Raw genomic sequence first — 24,236 nt, forward strand, 5'->3', positions numbered from 1 at the left:
TGGGAAGGGGGTCGTTCTGGTGCATGATGGACTTAGCTTGGAGTAAACAAATTCAGCCTTCTGTCAACTGGGTGGAGGAAATGAAAGTTTGTGCATTGCAAATCAGAGAGCTGTATGTCTATCCTGTGGGTAAGGAAAATAGTCATAGAAAAGCTAAGGCAATTATTAGCTTTATAGCAGCACCAGTCAGGATCATATTTAAATCACCCAGCAAGGGCAGAAAAGTTCAGTGAATTCTGAGAGCAAGGGTGAGGGCAAAAAAAGACAATAGTTATCATTTACCAGAATATATCTATTTCTCTGTAAGTGGAATGGAGTACCAAGAGGCAAAAGGAAGACTGTAGCTGTGGATACTTAGGCCTAGGGCCTTTTTGAATAGTAGATTCAGGTCTTGTAGTGGCTCACTCCTCCACCTGAAATTTTCAGGCTGTCCTGGATCCTCTGGATCCTATGGAGTCTTGGAGGAAGGAGTGGATTCACAGGGATGGGCTGGAATGTGGGTCTTCAGATTCCTGTAACATATCAGTAGAAACAGGTTTAATCCTGGACAGATGAACCCAGCTGGTGAACCCCTGGGGTTTGACTACCATAGGGGTTGCTCAGCAGGACTTGGGAAGAACCCTTCCATTTTGGGAGTAGCTGGTCATCAGGGGACTCATTTTTCAAGGTCTTTTAAAGTACCCACTTTTCAGAGTTTACAACAGAGCCACTGGAACTGTTTTCTGGAGAGGGCTGTACTCTGTTGCCATATTCCTATTTTTTTTAATTTCAGTTCTTATTTTTGGCTGTACTGGGTCTTCACTGCTGCATGGGCTTTTCCCTAGTTGCATTGCACAGGCTTCTTATTACAGTGACTTCTCCTGTTGCAGAGCAGGGGCTCTAAGGTACAACGGCTTCAGCAATTGCAGCTCCCAGGCTCTAGAGCACAGGGGTGCGTGGGCTTAGTTGCTCCATGGCATGTGGGATCTTCCTAGATCAGGGATCAAAACAGTGTCTCCTGCATTGACAGGAAGATTTTTTTTACCACTGAATCATAAGGGAAGTCCTGTTGCCATATTCTCGTTTAGGCTTTGGGATTTAGCCTAGGTTTATGACACCTAGAATACACTGCTTCCCTAGTGGCTCGGATGGTAAAGAATCTGCCTGCAAGGCAGACCTGGGTTCCATCCCTGGGTTGGGAAGTCTCCTGGAGAAGGAAATAACTACCCACTCCAGTATTCTTGCCTGAAGAATTCCATGGACAGGGGAGCCTGGCAGGCTACAGTTCATGGAGTCACAAAGAGTTGGACATGACTAAGTGACTAATGCTAGGTTTATGAGCTTGGTTTTCTGGATCACCTAGCATGTTCAGAGTAAGGAACGGTCTTCCATATGTCATTTCAAAAGGGCTTAACTTAGTCATTGTTTTAGGAGCTTCCCTGACCCTTAAAAGGGCTATTGGCAGCAGGCGATACTATGCCTCTAGCATATCCTAACAGAGTTTGTACAAGGTTTTTTTTAGAGTATGATTAGCCTGGTCCACTTTTCCTGAGGACTGAGGTTTTCAGAATGAATAGCTGCTAAGTCACTTCAGTCGTGTCCGACTCTGTGCAACCCCATAGATGGTAGACACCGGGCTCCCCCGTCCCTGGGATTCTCCAGGCAAGAACACTGGAGTGGGTTGCCATTTCCTTCTCCAATGCATGAAAGTGGAAAGTGAAAGTGAAGTCCCTCAGTCATGTCCAACTCTAGCGACCCCATGGACTGCAGCCCACCAGGCTCCTCCAGCCATGGGATTTTCCAGGCAAGAGTACTGGAGTGGGGTGCCATTACCTTCTCCGCAGAATGAATAGAGGTGGTAGCTAATTCCTAATGCTGCAAAAATTGTTGAGTTACTTTCACTACAAACAAAGGTGTATTGTTACTCTGAAGATGATGGGGCAACCCAAATCTAGGAATAATTTCCTTTAGGAGCACCTTCGACACTTCAGTCTCTTCTCTTTTCTAGTAGGGAAGGCCTCTATTCATTCAGCAAAGGTATCTATAAAGACTAGTCAGTATTTGAAGCCCTGAAAAGAGGGCACCTGAGTGAAATCTACTTGTCTTCTCTTGGGTAAGTCCCACGTTGCCGTACTTGGTTAACAAGAGGGAGAGGCTTGACATTGCCTCCTGGATTATGGATGGTATGAAGGGCACAGGCTTGAGTAACTGTCTCCAGGAGCGCTTTGATAATTTTCCATTGGTCAGAAGTATGAGCAATTTCTGATCTATGTGCCACCACCCATCTGTTCCCTTAATTCCCTCTCTGTCTTGTGCCCAGTGCTTTTTGGAAGTCAAGTACCATGTATAATGTTAAAAGGGGTTAGGGATGGCATTACAGCCACTTTGTTTATGGGCATCAAAGCTGCTTTCTTTGCTTCTCAATTTGCCCTGTTGTTTCCTCGGGAAATGTGAGAAGTTCCCTTTTGGTGCCTGCAGCAGTGAATGACTGCTACCTGTTTTGGTTTTTGAACCGCTTCTATGAGATATAAGATCTCAACCCCATATTTTATAGAGGAATTTCTTACATTTAGAAGTCTCCCTCTTTCTAGATAGCTGTGTGGGCATGTAAAAAGAGGAAGGGATATTTTTAGTCTGTGTACATATTTACAGTATTTCCTCCCCTTAGGATTAAGGCTCAGGTTAGAGCTAACAGTTCAGTCTTTTGGGCTGAGTTTGTTAGGTGGCAAAGGTTTTGCTTCTATGACTCTGAGTGCTTACTATAGCATATCCTGCCCTCCTGACTCCATCTTTAATGAAACTACTGTGATCGGTAAACCATTCTTCCTCAGGGATTTCTATACCTGGTCTGTTAGGTCAGACCTATAGGCACAATTAGAACTGGACATGGAACAATAGACTGGTTCCAAATCAGGAAAGGAGTATGTCAAGGCTGTATATTGTCACCCTGCTTATTTAACCTATATGCAGAGTACACCATGCAAAATGCTGGGCTGGATGAAGCACAAGCTAGAATCAAGATTGCCAGGAGAAATATCAATAACCTCAGATAAGCAGATAACACCACCCTTATGGCAGAAAGTGAAGAGGAACTAAAGACCCTCTTGATGAAAGTGAAAGAGGAGAGTGAAAAAAAAAAGAGGTAAGTGAAAATGTTGGCTTAAAACTCAACATTCAGAAAACTAAGATCATGGCATCCGGTCCCATCACTTCATGGCAAATAGAAGGGGAAACAATGGAAAAAGTGAGAGACTTTATTTTGAGGGGTTCCAAAATCATTGCAGATGGTGATTGCAGCCATGAAATTGAAAGACGCTTGCTCCTTGGAAGAGAAAGGTATGACTAACCTAGACAGCATATTAAAAAGCAGAGATATTACTTTGCCAACAAAAGTCCATCTAGTCAAGGCTATGGTTTTTCCAGTAGTCATGTATGGATGTGAGATTTGGACTATAAAGAAAGCTGAGCACCGAATAATGGATGTTTTTGAATTGTGGTGTTGGAGAAGACACTCAAGAGTCCCTTGGACTGAAAAGAGATCCAATCAATCCATTCTAAAGGAAATCAGTCCTGAATATTCATTGGAAGGACTGATGATGAAGCTGAAACTCCAATACTGTGGCCACCTGATGGGAAGAACTGACTCATTGGAAAAGACCCTGATGCTGGAAAAGATTGAAGGCAGGAGGAGAAGGGGACGACAGAGGATGACATGGTTGGATGGCATCAGCAACTCGATGGACATGAGTTTGAGTAGGCTCTGGGAGTTGGTGATGGACAGGGAAGCCTGGTGTGCTGCAGTCCATGGGTCACAAAGAGTCAGACATGATTGTGCTACTGAACTGAATGGGCACAGACCTGGTCAAGGGTTTTGAGGCAAGAATGTGTTAGCTATGGGATTTTGGTGGGCATTAATGTAGTTAAGAGTGTGGCAAGTATTTTTTATGTATAACTTATTTATTTTTGGCTGTTCTGGGTCTTCATTGCTGTACAGGCTTTTTTATAGCTGTGGAGAACGGGGCTGACTCTTCGTTGCAGTGTACAGCCTTCTCACTGCCTACTCTTGTTGCAGAGCACATGCTCTAGGTGCATGGGCTTCAGTAGGTCTGGGGCATGGGCTCAGTAGTTGTGGTTCCCAGGCTCTAGAGCACAAGCTCAATAGTTGGGACACACAGGATTAGCTGCTAAATGACATGTGGCATCTTCCCAGACCAGGGATCAAATCTGTGTATCCTGCATTGGCAGGTGGATTCTTTACCACTGAGCCACCAGGGAAGCCCAAGAGTGTGGCAAGTTTTGAGGTTTAGTTCTGGAGAGTCAAGGAGCAAAGCCGCTTAATAATGCAGCCTCCTGTTAGCCAATGGTGGCCTTTTATCTCTAGCATCCCTTGTACTTGATGAGTACATACAGTTGATGAGGCGTCCGGCCTTCCAGGGGCTGTCCAAAGGTAAGTTTGTTAGTTTCTTCCACTAAGAAAGTGGTGGCAACTACTGTCCAGAGGCAGCCAGGCCAACATCAGGCCATGGAGTCTAGTTGCTTGGAAAAGTAACCTATAGGTGAGGAACTCCCCCTAACTTTGGTATGAGGACTTTCACGTCTGTCCCCTGCTTGTCAGCCACATATAAGATGAATGGCTTTTTCAAGGTGGGAAGACTGTGAACAGGGGCTCATTATCGTTAAAAATCTTTTCCTATTCTCCATTCCAAAGTAACAGTTCTGTATCTGGGCCTTTAGTGGCTTCATATAGGGGCTTAACTATTAGCCCGAGTTCTGGAATCCAAATTCTACAAAGTCCTGCCTTGCTCAAAAATGTATGGAGATGTTTCTTTGTCTTCAGAGTGCTTAGGCCTAACATAGCTTGTTTTCTATTTGGAGATAACTGTCTAATTCCAGGGTTTATAATATAATCCCAAATATTTAACCTGTTGCTTTGAGATTTGTGCTTTTGTACAAGAGACTCTGTAACCCCAGGTCCCCAGGAAATTAAGGACTTCCATGGTATTTTGATCCATGGGGGGACTATATATTAATATATCAGCTACATGCTATAGAATAGCACCTCATTTTAGGTGTATTTCCCTTAGTTCCCTTCTCAGGGCCTGGGTGAACAAGTGTGGGCTTTCTGGAAACCTCTGAGGCAATATCATCCAGGTATATTGTTGCATTTGGCCCAAGTCAGGGTTAGTCCAGTCAAGAGCAAACAGATATTGTGATGAGAAATGAACTGGGATGAAAAAGAAGGCATTCTTGAGATCTAGTACCGTAAATGATATAGCGTCCTCAGAGATCTGGCTTAATATGTTGTAAGGATTGGCCACAAGGGGATATACAGTGACCATTGCATCATTTACCGCTTTAAGGTCTTGTACCACCCTTTGGCTTAACAGCTAGCAGAATAGGAGTATTGCACAGAGTCTGGCAGGGCAACAAGAGGCCAGGCCTTAAAAATTTATCCATGAGAAGTCATAAACCCTTCTTCGCTTTCAACTTTATAGGATATCATCTCCTGCTAGGTTAGGCAGTTTCTGGCCTAAGGCTAATTCTTATAGGATGGGCATTTATGGCCCTTTCAGGGATTTTTTTGTCCTAAACTGAGGGTCAACTGCTTGTAGAATATGGTGGGAATAACATCTTGCTCTTCTGGCTGGTCTGTCTTAGAGTCAAGATAAGGGGCTACTTAGGGCCTCCTACTCATAGTGTGGCCCCCAGGGAGCTCAGAAGGTCTCACCCTTGTAATGGGGTGGGACATTCAAGTACAACTGAAAAGCATGTGAAATCAACTACTGCTCTTACTGGCAAGTGAGAGACCAGTAAGATAGTGGGTGTGAGGCTTTCCATCAACACCAGTCACAGTACAGTTTTTGGAGGAAAGAAGTCAATGTGAGAAATTAAGACAGTAAGTGATTCCTGTATCAATTAAAAAATAGACTTTCTTACCTGCCCCTGCAAGAACTAGCCGGGGCTCCTCCATAGAGACAGACATCTCATTGTGGGGAGCCGCCAGAATCCCTGGGCTATCTCAGTCGTCCAGCATGGCCATCTCGAGAGCAGGAGCCCCCGCTTCCCCTTCAGGACTGAGGGCAGCCCCTCTTCCAATGACCTGTTTGTTGGCAGGCTGGGCATGGCCAGGGGAACTCTTTCTGGCAATCTTGGGCCCAGTGGCCAGTTGACTTGCATTTGTAGCATTCCCCCTTATTGGTCTTACCTCTAGCTGGATGGTTGGACGTTCTTGCCCCCTCAGATTGTCCTGAGGTAGCAAGGCATGGCTGTCAGCAACAGCTATCTGTTGTGTGTTAGCCCTGGCCTGTCTTTTCTCACTTTGGATTCTCTTTTCCTCCTGAGCTTGGTCTCAATTATTAAATACCTCAAAGGCCACATGTAGAAGTTGGGGCATGGGCATTTGTGGGCCAGATTGTGCCCCATATCAGGGGCTGCTGCTGCTAAGTCGCTTCAGTTGTGTCCAACTCTATGCGACCCCATAGACGGCAGCCCACGAGTCTCCCCCATCCCTGGGATTCTCCAGGCAAGAACACTGGAGTGGGTTGCCATTTCCTTCTCCAACACATGAAAGTGAAAAGTGAAAGTGAAGTCGCTCAGTCGTGTCCTACTCTTAGCAACCCCATGGACTGCAGCCCACCAGGCTCCTCCATCCATGGGATTTCCCAGGCAAGAGTACTGGAGTGGGGTGCCATTGCCTTCTCCGATATCAGGGGCAGACTGGTTAATAAGGTGTTGTCCCAGAAAGGACTGACCTTCAGAAGTGGAGGGATCTATGTTGATATATATTTCCTAAATGGCTCCACAAGCTGCCTGTGAAAGGGGGCTGGGTTTTCCTTTTCTTCTTGGGTCACTCCTTTAAACTTTTCATAGTGAACTGACTTTTTGATAACACTTTCTCATCCCTTCTAATACACATTGGCTCATGTGCTTCTTGGCTTCTGTTCCCTCCCAGGAATTATGATTCCAAGGGGGCTCCTGGCTTAGGACCGCATCTCCACCCATAGTATAATGTCTAGGTTGGTCTCCAACCAGCTGGTCAGCGTGCCCCTGGGCTTCTGTCCAGATTCTGTTCTTCCTCAGAGGTACAGTAAGTAGATAAAATGACTTGAATATCCTTCCAAGATAAATCAAAAACTGGAGTGAGGGCATGAAACCCTTCAACAAACTTACTAGGGTCTTCAGAAAATTGGCTCAGTTCCTGTCTGCATTGGGCTAAGTTGGTTAAAGAGAAGGGCATATGTACTCTGATCCTTCACCATTTGCCACTGCCTTGAGAGAGCATAAAATTAGGATCCTGAGTGATAGGAACTCCAATTAGAGTTACCCCAGAGGGACTAGTCTCTGTTTCTTTGGATAACAGAGGTTATGGAGGAACATAGGAAGGTGGTTCAGTTCAGTCACTCAGTCGTGTCCAACTCTTTGCAACCCCATGAATTGCAGCACGCCAGGCCTCCCTGTCCATCACCAACTCCCGGAGTTCACTCAGACTCACGTCCATCGAGTCGGTGATGCCATCCAGCCATCTCATCCTCTGTCGTCCCCTTCTCCTCCTTCCCCTAATCCCTCCCAGCATTAGGGTCTTTTTCAGTGAGTCAACTCTTCGCATGAGGTGGCCAAAGTACTGGAGTTGCAGCTTTAGCATCAGTCCTTCCAATGAATACCCAGGACTGATCTTTAGAATGAACTGGTTGGATCTCCTTGCAGTCCAAGGGACTCTCAAGAGTCTTCTCCAACACCACAGTTCAAAAGCATCAATTCTTTGGTGCTCCGCTTTCTTCACAGTCCAATTCTCACATCCATACATGACCACTGGAAAAACCATAGCCTTGACTAGATGGACCTTTGTTGGCAAAGTAATGCCTCTGCTTTTTAATATACTATCTAGGTTGGTCATAACTTTCCTTCCAAGGAGTAAGCGTCTTTTCAATTTCATGGCTGCAATCACCATCTGCAGTGATTTTGGAGCCCCAAAAAATAAAGTCTGACACTGTTTCCACTGTTTCCCTATCTATTTCCCATGAAGTGATGGGACCAGATGCCGTGATCTTGGTTTTCTGAATGTTGAGCTTTAAGCCAACTTTTTCACTCTCCTCTTTCACTTTCATCAAGAGGCTTTTTAGTTCCTCTTCACTTTCTGCCGTAAGGGTGGTGTCATCTGCACATCTGAGGTTGTTGATATTTCTCCCGGCAATCTTGATTCCAGCTTGTGCTTCTTCCAGCCTAGGAAGGTGGAGTCAGACTAATCAGAGGGATCAGGAGAAGTAGGTGCCTCTGGAGAAGTAAGGGTTCTGTCAGAAGAAGGAGGAGCTGGGTTTTCCCTCTGAGAGACAGGAGAGCTTAGAAGAGAATCATATAAAATGTCAGGAGAGTCTTCTGGTCCTCCAGGCTTTAAATTATAAGAATTGTATCAGGCAGGATTTTGGTAAAGGACCACAAAGCCTGAATATAGGGACTCTCACTCCACTTTCCCATCCTGCAACAATAAAGATCCAATTGCAGGGTGATATTATACGTTAGAGACCCGTTTTTTAGGCCATTTTTCTCCATCCTCCAACTTACACAAAGGCCAGGCACAGCTACAATAGAATTTAAGTTTTTCCTTTTTTAGCCCTTCAGTTAAAAAAAAAATTCCAATTCTTTTCTCCCCCCTCCAACCAGGCTTATTAAACATAACAAAATTCTGTATACAAGGTGACCTAAACCTGCTGCTTCAAAACATGATACTTTCTTTATCTAGTATTTGATAAGTATTGATAGTATTCAATCCACAGAATGTCAAAAAGCAGTTTACTCTAAAATTAATAGAAAAGTACCCAGTGCATATTACATGAATGGTCTAATTACTGGAACTCTAATAGTTCTAGAAGATAATTAAGTATGACTGAGTCCCTGTGACAGGATGCTGGAGAACCACTATGAGTCATCAAGAGGCCATTTTGTGCACGGCCAGTGTGATGCTGTCGTGCTTCTAACATCCCCATTATCTAATTCTAGACATACCACGGGAATATCAGTGGGGTCTGAGGTTAGCTTAGCTGCTTGCTGGGCTAAAACAGATATCACCCCAGCATGCTCATGTGACAGGGTTCTGAGGCAGCCCAGATTGAGCCATTGTGAATCCGTGCCTAGCGCTCCAACAATGGATGGATTCTTCATCGTGTCCTCCAAGTACTGCTCTAAGGTAGCTCCATCCCACTGTGCATTGCCTTTCTTCATCACTGGTGTCAGGTCAGAAATTCTGATTCTCAAGTACACGCTGTATATAAGTATGTACAGAGGCGTTTCTTCTGGCTCAGAGGGGGCTCCTCCCATGTTGAGTAACCTACACCTGAGAACAAGAGAGCACTCCTAGAATGGAATCCAGTGTCTCAGAAACATTTACCAGGAAGCTGTAACCTGGATATCAGGGCGTCCCCCAAATTCCCTTCAAATCTGATGGGGTTTCAAGCATCCTCTACTCTCCCAGTGATTTCTGACCAGACATCTCTGGCCCTCCTTTTGACATTGCGCAAGTTGCCTCCCACAGCATACCCAGAGGAGGACTTTGGAATTAGAGCAGACTGGTTGTCAGGACTTTCCTTAGGAGGTATTCCTTGTCTAGAGAGCTTATGTCCTATAAGTCTTCCTACACTGGGATGTGGGCTTCCCAGGTAGGGTAAAGAACCTGCCTGCCAATGCAGAAGATATAAAAGACATGGCTTTGATCCCTGGGTCAGGAAGATCCCCTGGAGAAGAGCATGGTAACCCACTCCAGTATTTTTGCCTAGAGAATCCCATGGACAGAGGAGCCTGGCAGATTTTGGTCCATGGAGTCTATAGAATTGGACACAACTGAGCAACTTAGCACCCACTCATGCATGCCCACTGGGGTGTACTCCTTGTGACTGAGCATCCACAGAGTTTGTAATTTAGGCTTCTGGGTAGTGGTCAGCCTGATAAACCATAGCAGTGTGTTGGCTGCCAAGGCCTGGGGTGAAGGGAGTCCAGTGGATGCAAAGAGGAACCCTTGGAGAAATTGGAGCTGGGCACTATGGAAGATGGGCTTCCCTAGTGGCTCAGATGTTAAAGAGTCTGCCTGCAATGTGGGAGACCTGGGTTTGATCCCTGGGTTGCGAAGATCCCCTGGAGGAGGGCATGGCAACCCACTGCACTATTCTTGCCTGGAGAATCCCCATGGACAGAGGAGCCTGGCGGGCTACAGTCCATGAGGTTACAAAGAGTCAGACATGACTGAGTGACTAAGTGCAGCACCCAGCAGTGTGGAAGATGGCACAGGGTCTACGGCTTGAGGGCTGAGAGAGAAATTGTCATAGTAAATTTCTGAGGATTGAGTGAAACGAGAGACTAAACAGCAGGAAGACCCCAAATCCTTTGCCCTATCTGCCTGGCAGCTAAGATAGAATGGAATCTGTTTGACACAGACAGTACCGGGTATGACAGTGGGGCTGCAGTTTAGGAATGACATCCTAAACTCCTTCCCTAAAAGGGCTAGGAGATAAAATGTGGAGAGAGACCTGCTTGTATGAGTCAAGTGGGAAAGAAAAGAATAATGGAGGGTTCCAGATGGGACAGTGAAAGAATGAGAGTGAGACCGCTTGGGTTCAGAAATCATGTTTCCACCATGTTCCACAGGACAGCGTTAGCTGTCCATCAACCATTATTTGAATCTGCAAGGCCTGGGGATTCCCTTGCCAGCCACAGTGTTGCTGGCGGGGCCATAATGCTGTGAGCAGACAGATTACACCTAGCATCATCTTGAAAAGAAAGCAAAGGGGAGAGCAAGAGAAAGAAAGCAAGAAGTAAGTTAGGGGCCTCAAGCCGCAGCCATGTGAAGCCTGCAGTTTACCGTGATTTTCTGAATTCCTAGTTTTCGGCGCCAGTTTTACTTCTTCCTTTCCAATACATTTTATTTCTTGTTGTCGTCTAATTGCATTAACTAGATCATCCAGTAAAATTTTGAATAAATGATTGTCTTATTTTGAACCACTTTTCCCTTCTTTGCATAAATCTTTGACTTTCTGGCATAAATCCCGTCATGATATAGAATCTTTGGAATGTGCTTTTGGATTCAGCTTGCTAGTATTTTGTTGAAGATATTTGTACTTATAAAGGATACTGATCTATACAGTTGACACTTGAACAATGTAGGGATTAATGGCACTCACCCCCTGGGGAGATTGAAAATCTGAGCATCACTTCATAGTTGACCCTCCCACTATAAAGTGGTTCTGTATCCATGGATTTAACCAAACTGAGGGCATGTAGTACCGTGGTATTTATTGGGAAAAAAAATCCACGTATAAGTAGACCCCAATAGTTCAAACCCAAGTTGTTTGAGTCAACTGTATTTTCTTTTCTTGTTATATCTTTATCTAGTTTTGTATCAGTAATGCTGGCTTCATAGAATGAGTTAGGAACTGTCCCTCATCCTCTATTTCTTGGTAGAGTTTGAAAAGAATTGATGTTAATTCTTTAAATTTTGGTAGAATTTACTAGTGAAGACATTTAGGTGGTCCTGGAGTTTTCTTTGTTGGGTGGTTTTGATTACTGCTCCAGTCTCTTTGGACTTCCTTGGTGGCTCAGACGGTAAAACGTCTGACTACAATGCAGGAGACCCAGGTTCAATCCCTGGGTCGGGAAGATCCCCTGGAGAAGGAAATGGCACACCACTCCAGTATTCTTGCCTGGAAAATCCCATGGACAGAGAAGCCTGGTAGGCTACAGTCCATGGAGTTGCAAAGAAACAGAAAAGACTGAGCGACTTCACTTTCACTTTCATTACTTGTAATAAGCCTATTGAGATTTTGTTTTCTTGAGGGTTCTTTTGTTTGTTTGTTTCCAATTTGTAGGAATTTGTTCTTTTCATTTAGAATATCTAACTCATTAACTGTTAACTAACTCGTTAACTAACTGGCATATAATTGTTCGTAACAGTCTCTTATAATCATTTTTATTTTTGTCAGGTTAGTAGTAACAACTCCAGTTTCATTCCTGATTTTAGTTATTTAGAGCTTTTTTTGGTTGTTAGTCTAGTTAACGGTTTCTAATTTTTGTTGATCCTTTCAAAGAACAAATTTTTACTTTTATTGATTCTCTGGGTTTTCTCTCTTTCATTTTCATTCATATATATTTTCTTCCTCCTGCTGTTTTTAAGTTTAATTTGCATCTTTTTTGGCTGGCTCAGCAGTAAAGAATCTGCTTGTCAATACAGGAGACATGGGTCCAATCCCTAGGTAAGGAAGATTCCTTGGAGAAAGAAATGGCAACCCACTCTGGTATTCTTGTCTGGGAAATCCCTTGGACAGAGAAGCCTGGCAGGCTACAGTCCATGGGGTCGCAAAAGAGTTGGACATGACTTAGCAACTAAACAACATCAACATGGATTTTAGATCTTTTCACCATTTACTGCGTTCACTGCAGTACCTGAGCACTGCCTTCGTTGCATCCCTTGTTCATAGAAGACTTAATATTGTTAAGATGGTGGTAATCTCTGAAATTGGAGAAGGCAATGGCACCCCACTCCAGTACTCTTGCCTGGAAAATCCCATGGACGGAGGAGCCTGGTGGGCTGCAGTCCATGGGGTCGCTGAGGGTCAGACACGACTGAGCGACTTCCCTTTCATTTTTCACTTTCATGCACTGGAGAAGGAAATGGCAACCCACTCCAGTGTTCTTGCCTGGAGAATCCCAGGGACGGGGGAGCCTGGTGGGCTGCCGTCTATGGGGTCACACAGAGTCGGACACGACTGAAATGACTTAGCAATCTCTGAAATATTCTATATATGGATATTCTATATGGATAGATAGGGTGGGTATTCTATATATGGAAAGTGTATCCTCCTCCATATAGAATTTACGAATACTTAGTTTTGTTGTTGGTTAGTACTAATTCTTAAATACTCCATTTACTTCATTGCTTTGGTGAAGCTCTTTGGGCATTTTCTTTCAGTTGTGAAGTTTTTGATTATTAGCTCATTCCATTTACTTGAAATGTCTGTTCAAGTTTCTATTTGTTCTTGACGCAGTTTCAATAGTTTTTGTCTAAGACTCTATGTCATCTGGGTTCATTGACATAAGTTGTTCATAGTATTCCTTTAAAATCCTTTGTATTTCTATAAGGTCAGTGATGATGTCCCCTCTTTTATTCCTTAAAATCCTTTGTATTTCTATAAGGTCAGTGATGATGTCCCCTCTTTTATTCCTGATTTTGTTCATTTAAGTCTTTTTTTTTCTTTTTCACTCTATCTAAATGTGCATAAATTTTAATTCACCTTTTCAAAGAACCAACTTTTAGTTTCATTGATTTTCTATATTGTTTTTCTTTTTTTTCTGCTCTAATTTTTATTTTCCTTCTTGCTTACTGTGATTTAATTTGTTCTTCCTAGTTTTACAAGGTTCTTTTTTAATATAGGCATTTATGAATATAAACTTCCCTCTAAACAAGGGTTTAGTTTATCCCATAAATTTTGGAATATTTTCATTAATCTCAAAATATTTCTTAATTTCCTTGTGATTTCTTCTTTTAGCCATTGTTTAGAAGCATATTGCTTAGTTTCCACATATTTTGAATTTGTCATATTTTCCTTTGTTACTGATTTCTGATTTCATCCACTGTGGTAGAAGGACCTATTTTGTATAATTTCAAGCCTTTTACATTTAAGATAGTGTCTTATGGCCTAATTCATGTCTGTCGACATCTCTATGCATTTGAAATAAACATATACTCTTGTGTTTAGTGGAGTGTTCTATAGATATTTGGGCTTCCCACATGGTGCTAGTGGTGAAGAACCCACCTGACAGTGAAGGAGAGTAAGAGATATGGATTCGATCCCTGGTTTGGGAAGATCCCCTGAAGGAATGGATGGCAACCCACTCCAGTATTCTTGTCTGGAGAATTCCATGGACAGAGGAAGTGGGAGGGCTACAGTCCATAGTGTTGCACAGAAGTCAGACACAACTGAAGTGCATGCGTGCATGCTGGTTGGTTTATAGAACTTTTCAACATTTCTATATCCTTTTGATCTCAAGTCTAGTTGTTTATCCTTACTTAAGCTTTATCTTTCTTTTCCTTAAATTGGAAAATCTCAATTGACCAATCTTCAAATTGACTGATTATTTATTCTACCAGCTCAATTCTGCTGTTGAGTATTTTGATCATTTTTTTTCATTTTAGTGATTGTGCTATGATATCCACGTTTTTAAAATAATATTTACCTCACTTCAGTCGCTCAGTCATGTCCTACTCTTTGTGACCCTATGAATCACACATGCCAGGCCTCCCTGTCCATCACCAACTCCCGCAGTTTACCCAAACTCATGTCCATCGAGTTGGTGATGCCATTCAGCCATCTCATCCTCTGTCGTCCCCTTCTCCTCCTGCCCCAATATTTCTCTACTTAATTGATATTCTCTATTTGTTGAGGCTCAGAAGTTTCTTGAAGGAAAGAATACACTGGAACTAAGTGAATATTTGTAAATATACATCTTGCTATCATGGTCCTTTATACCATCCAACAATGAATATTAACAGAGATGAAGGCCCTAGCCACCCCACCCCCCACCCAGTGTATTATCAGTAAGGGCTTGTAATCCAAATTTGATTCCAACACCAGGAACATGAGCATCACCTGGGAGCTGGTTAGAGATGTAAAATCTCAAGCCCTGCTCCAGATTCCCAAATCAAGCTGAATTTTTAACAAGATTGGGCTTCCCTGGTAGCTCAGCTGCTAAAGAATCTGCCTGCAATGTGGGAGACCTGGGTTTGACCCCTGGAGAAGGGAAAGGTTACCCACTCTTGTATTCTGGCCATGGACTGTATAATCCATGGGGTTGCAAAGAGTGGACATGACTGAGCGACTTTCACTTTCACCTCCCACACACACGTGCATTAGAGCTTGAAAAGCAGTGAGCCAAAGGTCCTAGAACCCATCACATTTTCAGAGCCTTCAAGGTATACCAGTATTTACAACAGCAACTTTGCATTTATCTGTATGACTCTGATAAATGTCCATCTTCCTCTCTAGTTTCAAACTCCACAAAGGGGGTTGTACCTCAGAGCCAGGCACATAGTGAGTGCTGTAAAATCTGTCAAATAAATCAGTGACTCTGAGATCTTATAACTCATTTGCTTCTTCTAACTTCAAACACTTTAGGAAGAGGTTTTATTTCTAAAATATTTGGAAAACTTCAGTTTTCTCAGATCTCCTAGAAATGATTAGGAAGGATCTCTGAGATAAGGAAAAAACTGAGATAAGGAAGCTGAAGTTTTTTATTATCTTTTGCTTAAAGTATATATTTATACAAAATTTGAGCTTCCTAGCCACTAAGGGTTCTCTGAGTCCTGGAAAGGAAGAAGCTAGTAACATATTCTCTATAATAATTCTGTAGGACTAATTGTCAATCTTTAGATTTGTCTATCAGGAAAGATTAGAATAGGAGTAAAATGTCACTAACCAAATCAACACTTTTTTTAAAAAGGCTCATAATTCATATATATATACTTATTTATATCTTTATACTCCTTTACATAAAAAGATTTAAGACAAATGTTTAGAAGTAAATGAGACATGAGAAAACATAACTAAAGCAATTTGCTGAGGTATGACATGTTATAGTGATTTTCCGATCTTTCTCAGAAAGCATAATAATGTGGTAATATCTTTCAACTAGAAAATTATTCACAACCTGAAAGTTGAGAGTTATATTTCATTCAATGGCAATTTTTAGGACTTCAAGCCTGGGAGGCAGCATCTCAAGTAATCCCGAGAGAACTGCTCCAAGAAAGCAAGGGAAGGAGCCAGGTTATATAGAAGTCTTGCATTAAAGGGCAGGTAGTCTGAACATCAAGATTATTGTTAAAGAAAACTAGATATCTCAAGGAATTTCTCACTTTTTTTGGTATGGGAAGATGCAAGAGTCTGGGCTCAGTGAAATCATTTCTTTGATATGCAACTCAGCTCCCTGGGGTTTCGATCCCTGGGTTGGGAAGATCCCCTGGAGAAGGGAAAGGATACCCACTCCAGTATTCTGGCCTGGAGAATTCCATGAACTGTATGGTCCATGTGATCGCAAAGAGTCAGACACGACTGAGCAACTTTCCACTTCACTTCACTTCCCTGGGGCTAGTATCCTGTGTTTTCACATCCTGAGTTTCCTCAGGGCTCACCATAGGGAGTGGCTGCAGGCTAATGGCTGCTAGATGGTAGGTATTCTTTCCTTTCTCAGCTCTGTTTCTCAGGGCTCACCAGCTCAGGTTGGAGGGCTGCAATTGCTGATGACTGCGACATCCTCTGTTTACTGATAATGGCAATATTTTATCATCTTTGTTCCCAATATTCCTGGTATTAAAGTGGTTCTACTATAGATGGCTTCTGTGAAAACTCAAATTACCTTGATAATTCTTCCAGGTAAAAAAAAAAAAGAAACTCAAAGAGACGATTGGTATTATTAACAGTGTTTTTATTTACAAAGAATTATTTTTATTTGGCTGTTTGGAAAACCACTAACATTTTTCACTTTTAGAAAACATTAAATAATAAACAAGATGTTATACAGTACTTTGGATAACTTCTTCGATCAGTGTAGTGCAATGTACTATTGGCACCTAAAAGTCAAATTTTCTATTTTCCCCTTTCATCTCCCGTTGTGCAGTTATATGACCAAAAAGGAAATGAATCATTAAAAATGGATCTAAAGCTGTATTTCCTGGCCCCTAACTCAAAGGCTTGCTGATTTATATTCCCCCTCCAGCCCTGCCTCCACCAAGTTAAATGATGAAAGATTCTACAGTCCTATTGTTCCAAAAACAATACCATTTTGTGGGGCCTGGAGATTCCAATTGATGAGAGAAACTCCTGCTATTAGGTGAAGGAAAGGTCCTGGCAGTGGTGTTGGGCATGGCACTCTTTTTCAGTAGCCAGGTTAAGTTGTCACACACACTGCAGGGAGATTGCACCAGATAAAAATCTCTCTCAAGCTATGTTCTTAGCTATAGTCTCTCTAAAAATTTGAAATATCATCCATTAAGCAAGTGAAAGGGTTATAACTTTACTAAGAAAAAAAATACACACCACCACATTAGGCTGTCACTGAGATACTAAAATATCTGCCCATCATACTCTTTTGGAATAAATAGATTTTACATTTTTTCCTATTTTTTTTGGGGGGGGGGTTGTTTTTGTAACACTTCTAGGCTTGCCATAAACAGAGAGACCTTTTCATGAGCTCAGTACTGTGGCTTTCCCCCTTTTGATTCCTCTCTATTCGGAGGCCAAGAGGGAAATACCTCAGTTAGACCTTAGCTTAAGTCCATGTTACTTAGGCCTGGAAATTTTCATTACATAGTAATACAATCAAGGTATCTTTGGAGAGATTCTGTAATCTGTTACTCTACCTTGAGGTAAGAACACTTTTAACCATCTTAAATTAATAGAAAAGAATGTTATCAAATTTTTGTAAAGTCTCAAAAAAATTCACACTTTTTTTAAAAACAAAAGATTCTAATTTAACAATTGTCCCTGCCAGGAAACGCTCCCTCACACTCCAGTCTAAGCCTGTTTCCTCTTGTTCTATTCTTAGTGCATGTGGAGAACAGCTGGTCACCATCCTCTCTGTACCAACCCTTTATATACTTGAAAACCAGCAATGGTTTGCCCCTCAGTCTTCTCTTCTCCATGCTGAATAATCCCAGTTCCTTTAACTTTTCATCATAGATCTTTTTTTCCAACCCTTTAATCATCTTTGTGATTCCTGGCAAAAACAGCAGAAAATATTTTGATTACTTAATCAGAAACGAAAGCCTCAGGAATAAGTTGCCTTTTAAAAGTTCGGTATGTATATTTTTAAACCTACAAGTAAACTTTGCAGGGAGGAAATGTAGTCGGGGCTCATTGATCTTAGAATTCCAATCTTGTCCTGTGGCCCTAGTGTGTGTTTGAAACCCATTCCAGCACATCCAGCGCCTCAAAGCATGAGATTTGCCTCCTATCCTTTCCTGACACAACAGCACATAGGTCATGATCTAGATCTGCCTAAATTTATACTGGTTTAAAATTAGTATGAAAATCTATTCAACGGAGCTTCCCCCATGCTTCCAAACACCCTGCTTCCACAAACAGAACCTTTTCTTCAAAACAACCTGAACTTTCATAAAGCTTCTTATAGATTACCAGAAAGAGCCTTGATGTTACGGTAAAAGCTGTTGGTTTTCAAGCGTAACCTGAGACAGTGAGGGTTTTATATGTTAACCTCAGTTTCCTGTCTATTACTGAATGGTCTACTGTCCTTTGTAGTGATCAAACTCGATGCCATTAAATTCACCTCCTATGACCACAGCCTGACACCTCTTCCAATTTTCTCTTGCTGCCAATATAAGGTCATGGAACTGGATGCCATTCCACCGCGTATTTTTTAACTCAAGAGATCACAAGCTGCCTTTCCCTTGCAACTAGAGTCTGTAACAATTAGGAACACGTAACTACTTATTACCAATAACACATTTACACAAAACACAATACTACTAACGAGGGATTATGTGCCCACTTTACATAATTGTCTTTAGAAGAAAAATACAGTTAACAAGAATAAATGCATCTTGATATGTTATACACCCTTCTTTTACAAAGAGAATGGCAGTGAAAGAGTTCAGGAACTATCCATACCGAGTGGAGAGCAGAAACCAAATTTCACAAGTACACTGTACAACACATCTTAGGGGAAGTCACTACTACTTGTGGTACAACACTGAACAGATAACAGAATGGCCATTTGCACAGATTTCTTCTGAAACCTTCTCCCATAATTTGCTACAAGAAACACCTTGCAACCAGGATGAAGGATGGTATAGGTCACACACGCCGAAGGCCTTCTTAAGAGACTCAGCATGAAAGGTTAACACCCAAAAATGACTTTGGACACATCTACAGATGCCCTCCTGTATTTCAAGGAGGGTGTCACTGTTCGTTGGGATTGCACAACAAAAGCAGGCCAGCGGGATGTGGGTCACCAACCAGACTTTCCTGACCCACTCTTTTCCTAGGCCTGATAAGAGGGAGGAGAGGACAGGAGGTGAAGGCTGGAAAAAGAGGAGGGAGCAACACAGGGGTTCTTTGCTAGTTCTGGAGTTGCTCACGTTCTTCAGAGCAGTGGCCTTTTTTCAAGCTCACATCATCCAATCCAATCTCCCCAGTGTGACCATGCCTTTTTTCACCTTTGAAGATGACCTAGAGAGAGAACGCACACACGGGTCAAGCCTCCTCTGCTCCTGTCCAATGTCTGCTCATTTACCAAAATAAAGGCAACCTTTCCCCAAAACTAAATAGTAAGCTTAACAGAAGGAAAGACTAGAACAGAGTTGCCAGTGTCACCGATGCTTGCCTTTTGGTAGGAATTTAAGTCATCAGTCGACTGTTCACCAGATCACCTTACCCAGAATCAGTTCTTCTTTGAAAAGTCATTCTAAACAATAGACTAGTTACATTTAGGAATGATTATGAAGTGGAGACTTTGTCAAAGATTACCAAGGTCAGAAGAAAAGAGTGGGATGGAATATAATGGTGTAGAAATTAGGAGCCAAAGATCTGAAAGATCACAATCATGCAGCCTATCTTAGATGTTTTCCAAGTTTTGTTGCTTAAAATGGAGCAGAACCAAACACCCTGATGCAATCACAGCCTTGGTCACTTATGTAAAGACCAAAGTCTTTCCTGCATTTTATCTTCTGTAGAGTATCCTTGCTCCTTTTAAAACAGAAATCTATGTTAGGGTGTGAAACAACTTACTGTTTTTTATCTCCAAACAATGTAAATATTGAGAGAAAATTTCAGAAAAATAGTAAAACAAAATCCAATTCTCTGATAAAAGCTGTCTTCAAGGACTCCATCCTTTCTTTTTAAAGCAGTTTCTAGAAACTATACATCTAGTTATAGATGCAGAATCCCCTAATAATTTTTATAAGTATCGCCATAAAGACGACACATTTCCCAAATGCATTCACTATTTCAGTGGGGTGTTATAGATCTTTTATTGCCACCTATAACTTGATTACTTCAGATAAAATTTATATATTCCATCGAAGCTTTCCCCACATCCTGTCCTGAATAGAATAATACTTTCCAAACATATTGTTCTGGTTCCCACCCAAGGCTGCTTAACTATGATCTCTGAGCCAAAGAGGGGGAAAAAAAGACTTTAAAGAAACATTTAAAAAATAACCCACTTTAGGGTAGCTCATGGTGCTCATAGTTTGAAGTATAAGGAGTTTGAGTAAAAGGAAAAGCAGGTTAAGTCCACCACAACCCCCACCTTTTGAAGTTTTTGTTAACTTTTTTTAACTTTTGCAACTCCTAATTTTTTTTTTTTTTTCCATTAAAAGTAGGGGCTGTTCACCAGGGTCAGGGGAGAGGTGGTGATCAGAGGTGGCCGTGAAGAACATGTATGAAGGAGCACGGGGTTAAAGAAAGAAGCAAGAGGCAGGGTCACCGCGCCTGGAAAATGCAACAGCCTCCGGCCTGAATTCAGGAAGAGAGGAGGAGGCTTCCACTGCAGACCCCCGAGTTCTCCTCTGAAAGGAAAACCTCCCCGGTTCTGCGTCCCTGGTGGGTCTACTTACGCTCTTGATGTCGGCCCCTCGCAGGGTGATGTGCGTTTGCCTCCAGCCATGGCCACCATTTCTTCCCCACAGGGCTGCTCCGTGGGCACCGTGTTTTCTCACTAACACCTGGAGCGTGCCGGAGTGCAGCCCCGTCACCTTGTGCCTGAATGACAGGCACAGGTCCCCTGCATGCAGGAGGTGGCCGAGAGGGAGCAGCAGGCGGGCGGCCCTTCCCAGCGGGCCTTTGGCTGCTGAGACTGTCAGATACTGTCCACCTGCAGGGGAAGAGCAGGGCCGTGTGTGCGCATGCGCTCAGGTGTCTGCTGGCACCAGGGCGGGGACTGGCGCTTCACTTCTGTCCTGGTAAGCCTCAGGCTGTGCCAGTCATTTGTAAATAATTGCAGACTTTTGAAGGAGGAAGACAGGACTTATCTCTATGACTGTCTTAAATTCTGTGGTTTTCTATTAACAGAGAACCTTTGCTCATGAGGGGCACAGATTATGCCAAGAATGCCTGCAATAGTAATCTTAATGCTATAAATATTTCCAGTTGAATATGATCAGACACACACAGGCAAACACACACTCACCACCTCTTGATCCGCATACATCTACTGCCTGCCTGGTGTGGTGGTTGCCTTAAGTTGCCAGGGAGAATTTTCTAGGTGGATTTTCTACTTCCCGGCAGTAGAGCCGATGGTGATTTAAAGGGACACTAGATCTGATTATTCTCGCTTCTCCCCACTTAAAAAAAAAAAATCTCTCAAGGGAGAAGGATCATTTACAAATGAGTTCACTGTGGTTCTCATACCTGACCTCAAGAAGCAGCAGAAATGTTCTGGGAACCTGCCACCCTTCCCAGAGCATCAGTATTACTTGGAGGCAAATAGTTTAAAACATGTTTATATGAAAACAAATCCATAACAATGCAATTAATATATATAATTTCTATTATGTATACATGAATACAAAATGTTAATAAAATCTTTCCCTTTGGAAAGGTCACTTTGATGATCTTGGATCCTCAGGGCTACAGCTTTTGCTTCCCCCTATTGTTAGAGGAACTGCAATTAAGGGGGAAAGATTTGAGCAGCAGTGATGTGGAAGGGGGTGCTGCTTCTCAGGATAGGGAAAGCTGCAAGTCATATTTTGAAACTCAGTCCGTGTACAAATGACATTCCCCTCAGGCTGTTTTATTGCAACCAACTGAAAAACACACTGATGTCTCAACACTGACTTGTCCATAGGAAGAATGTGGTTGCAATGCTAAACATGTGTATCTGTTTTGGTAGAAACACCACTTACATTTCATTGGAGATGATTTCTTAACACAAACTGCACAAGACATGACAAGGTTTGGGATGTTATTCTGCAAGTGACTTCTCCTCTACCAAGTCCCCTCTGGGCCTTTAAAGACCCAAAGAGGTGACCTGGGTGTACCTGTGCAAGTGCTCCATGAGGAGCATCTCATTCAGCCTGCTAACAAGCCTTGAGGTGAACACCTTTTAGCTTCTGCATCTGCAGACAAGCCTGAGGTTTTGAGAGGTGAAGTCACCCAAGGTGTCATCCAGCCACTGTGTAGCTGAGTAACAGTTTGAGTTCAAAACTGCTTGAATACCTGTTCAGCATGGGAATCACGTATCTCCACAATTCCCTCCTCCAGGAGACTATGAACTCTTTGTTGTAACCAACTTCTCCCCTAAACCCCGTTGCATTCCTAATACATGGTAGGTGTTTAATGCCATTTGTTGAATTAATGATGTTCCAAGAATACAGCAAAAAACAACAGAGAAATAAGTCCCTGAGTCATGTACTTGACTCACCAAAACAAACACAATTTTTTGTACTCCTTCCACCTCTCTCTTCCTCAAATGAATCCAAACAATATTTTGAGCCAAAATATTTAGATGGATTTAGAATGTCTCCTTGTTAGTCAGCTTTTTGAATCATCACAGGTATTTTGGTCAAGACAAAGATATAAGGTTATTACAGTTAATCTGTAATATTTAAGAAAACAAGGATTATCTTAAGTCCCTGTGGAATGGATACTATCACCATACCAGATACTGCCTGCAAACAAGACAAGCTAACAAAAACCAAGGAATCCTATGAAGAGTCAAATAATCCTTTTATATAGATACTTCAAATTCTATAAATGAGGTTACAATTGCTCTCCCCGTATAGGGCTACTTTGTGGCCACTAGGAATTTTTTATTTTGTTTTGTTTTTTAACCACAAAGAATTTTTTCCCTTTTTAATAAATGGAGCTATTACAACTTTAGAATGGTAAGGGAAAAGTGATTGAGCATTCCAAACAAACTACCCTATTAAATATTTTCACTTCTGATTACAAAATACTGGTTTAAATATAAAATTACATTTATTTTCATGGATTCAATTTAAAGCATCACAGTATCTAAAGTTGGTTTTGGTCAATAATAGATGCCAGATATACAGGTGATAAAATTTTAATTTCAAACAGATAGGAAATGATATCTGGACAAGGTTACTTACTACAGCATTGTCTGAACTATCCAAAGGCTGGAAACAACTGAAACGTCCCTCAGTGGATGGCTGTTTAAATACGTTTAAGGAGTAATGGAGTAACCACCATTAACAAGAGTGAGGGTGCCCTGTATGTGCTGATACAGAACAATCTTCAGCAGCAACAGCTAATACTATTTTAATGGTAACTCTGGGCCGGGGACTGCCTTAAATGCTTTACATATGTTTAGCAGACACTACTGAAGTAACTTAACTTGCTCAAGATCAAAGCTAGTAAGTGGTGGTGCCAGGTTACAGCCCAGGCTTCCTGGCTTCAAAGTCCACACTCATGTTAACTCTTAAGATAACACCGTTAAGTGGAAGAAGCAAGGTACCGAAGAGGGGGCTGTTGTGTGGAAAAATCTCTCTCTGGAAAGGTAACCAAGAAACTGGCTGCATCTGGCAGCCAGGGTTAGGAGGGAGCTTTTCTTTTCCTGTTTTCAAAATAATGTATTTCAAAATAATGTTTCTTAATGCTACAGTAGACATACTTGTACATACATGCTAGCATATAATTTTATATTTAAATGAATTCCCTGTAGCTCTCAGTAGCAGGCTGAGTCAGTTGCCCTTAACTCTTGATTCCCAGAGATTAGGGTTCCAGGAAAAGGGTCCCAAGTTTAGTCTTGACGCTACAGGAAAAGGACATGTATTCAGGGTCACAGCAACAAGTCTATAGCACAACATCACATCTGTCAGGAGCACACACTCCCTAGAGGATGGATTAATTTCACTAAGTCACAATTAAGTTCAAGACTGAATGTGATAACAAAATCTAATCAGCACGAGGAAAGCAGCTAATAAATGCACTTATTTTGCAGCTATTTCTCAAAATTGTAAGTTTGTTTAATTAAGGTTTGTCTTAGAGATATTAGTATCTAAGAATATTTGCAAATCTGGATCTTGCATAAGAAATACACAACATAAAAATCAGTCATAACTGCAGAAATCCAAACATATGTTCCCTTACAAATGGTATAATCTAGATAGAAAGAAGCAAAAAGCAAACAGTTTGGTAATTAGAATAATCACACAAAAGTGATTGATTAAATTGCTTATAGTCTTTTTCTGGCCTTAAGCATGTGATATACACACAACCTCACCTGGACTTCCTAGAAGAAAA

The 24,236-nt window shown here is 42.1% G+C and overlaps 1 protein-coding gene across 6 annotated transcripts in view; it reads right to left on the reverse strand.

Moving 5' to 3' along the window:
* Positions 1 to 271: 271 nt before the first annotated feature.
* NPNT (nephronectin) overlaps positions 272 to 24,236 on the reverse strand; it is a 96,615-nt gene continuing 72,650 nt past the window's right edge. For 4 of the 6 annotated variants that reach the window (XM_027543901.1, XM_027543899.1, XM_027543900.1 and 1 more), the window contains 2 exons: positions 20,588 to 20,844; positions 17,129 to 19,199 (listed from right to left, as the gene is read on the reverse strand). In XM_027543901.1, the coding sequence (XP_027399702.1) occupies positions 19,089 to 19,199; positions 20,588 to 20,844 (368 nt within the window). In that variant the 3' untranslated portion in view covers positions 17,129 to 19,088. Of the gene's footprint in view, positions 513 to 17,128; positions 19,200 to 20,587; positions 20,845 to 24,236 lie in introns of those variants that run through there. The other 2 variants (XM_027543898.1, XM_027543903.1) reach the window with 2 other exon arrangements.

The sequence above is a fragment of the Bos indicus x Bos taurus genome, chromosome 6 (assembly GCF_003369695.1).
Source record: "Bos indicus x Bos taurus breed Angus x Brahman F1 hybrid chromosome 6, Bos_hybrid_MaternalHap_v2.0, whole genome shotgun sequence".
Classification (NCBI taxonomy): domain Eukaryota; kingdom Metazoa; phylum Chordata; class Mammalia; order Artiodactyla; family Bovidae; genus Bos; species Bos indicus x Bos taurus.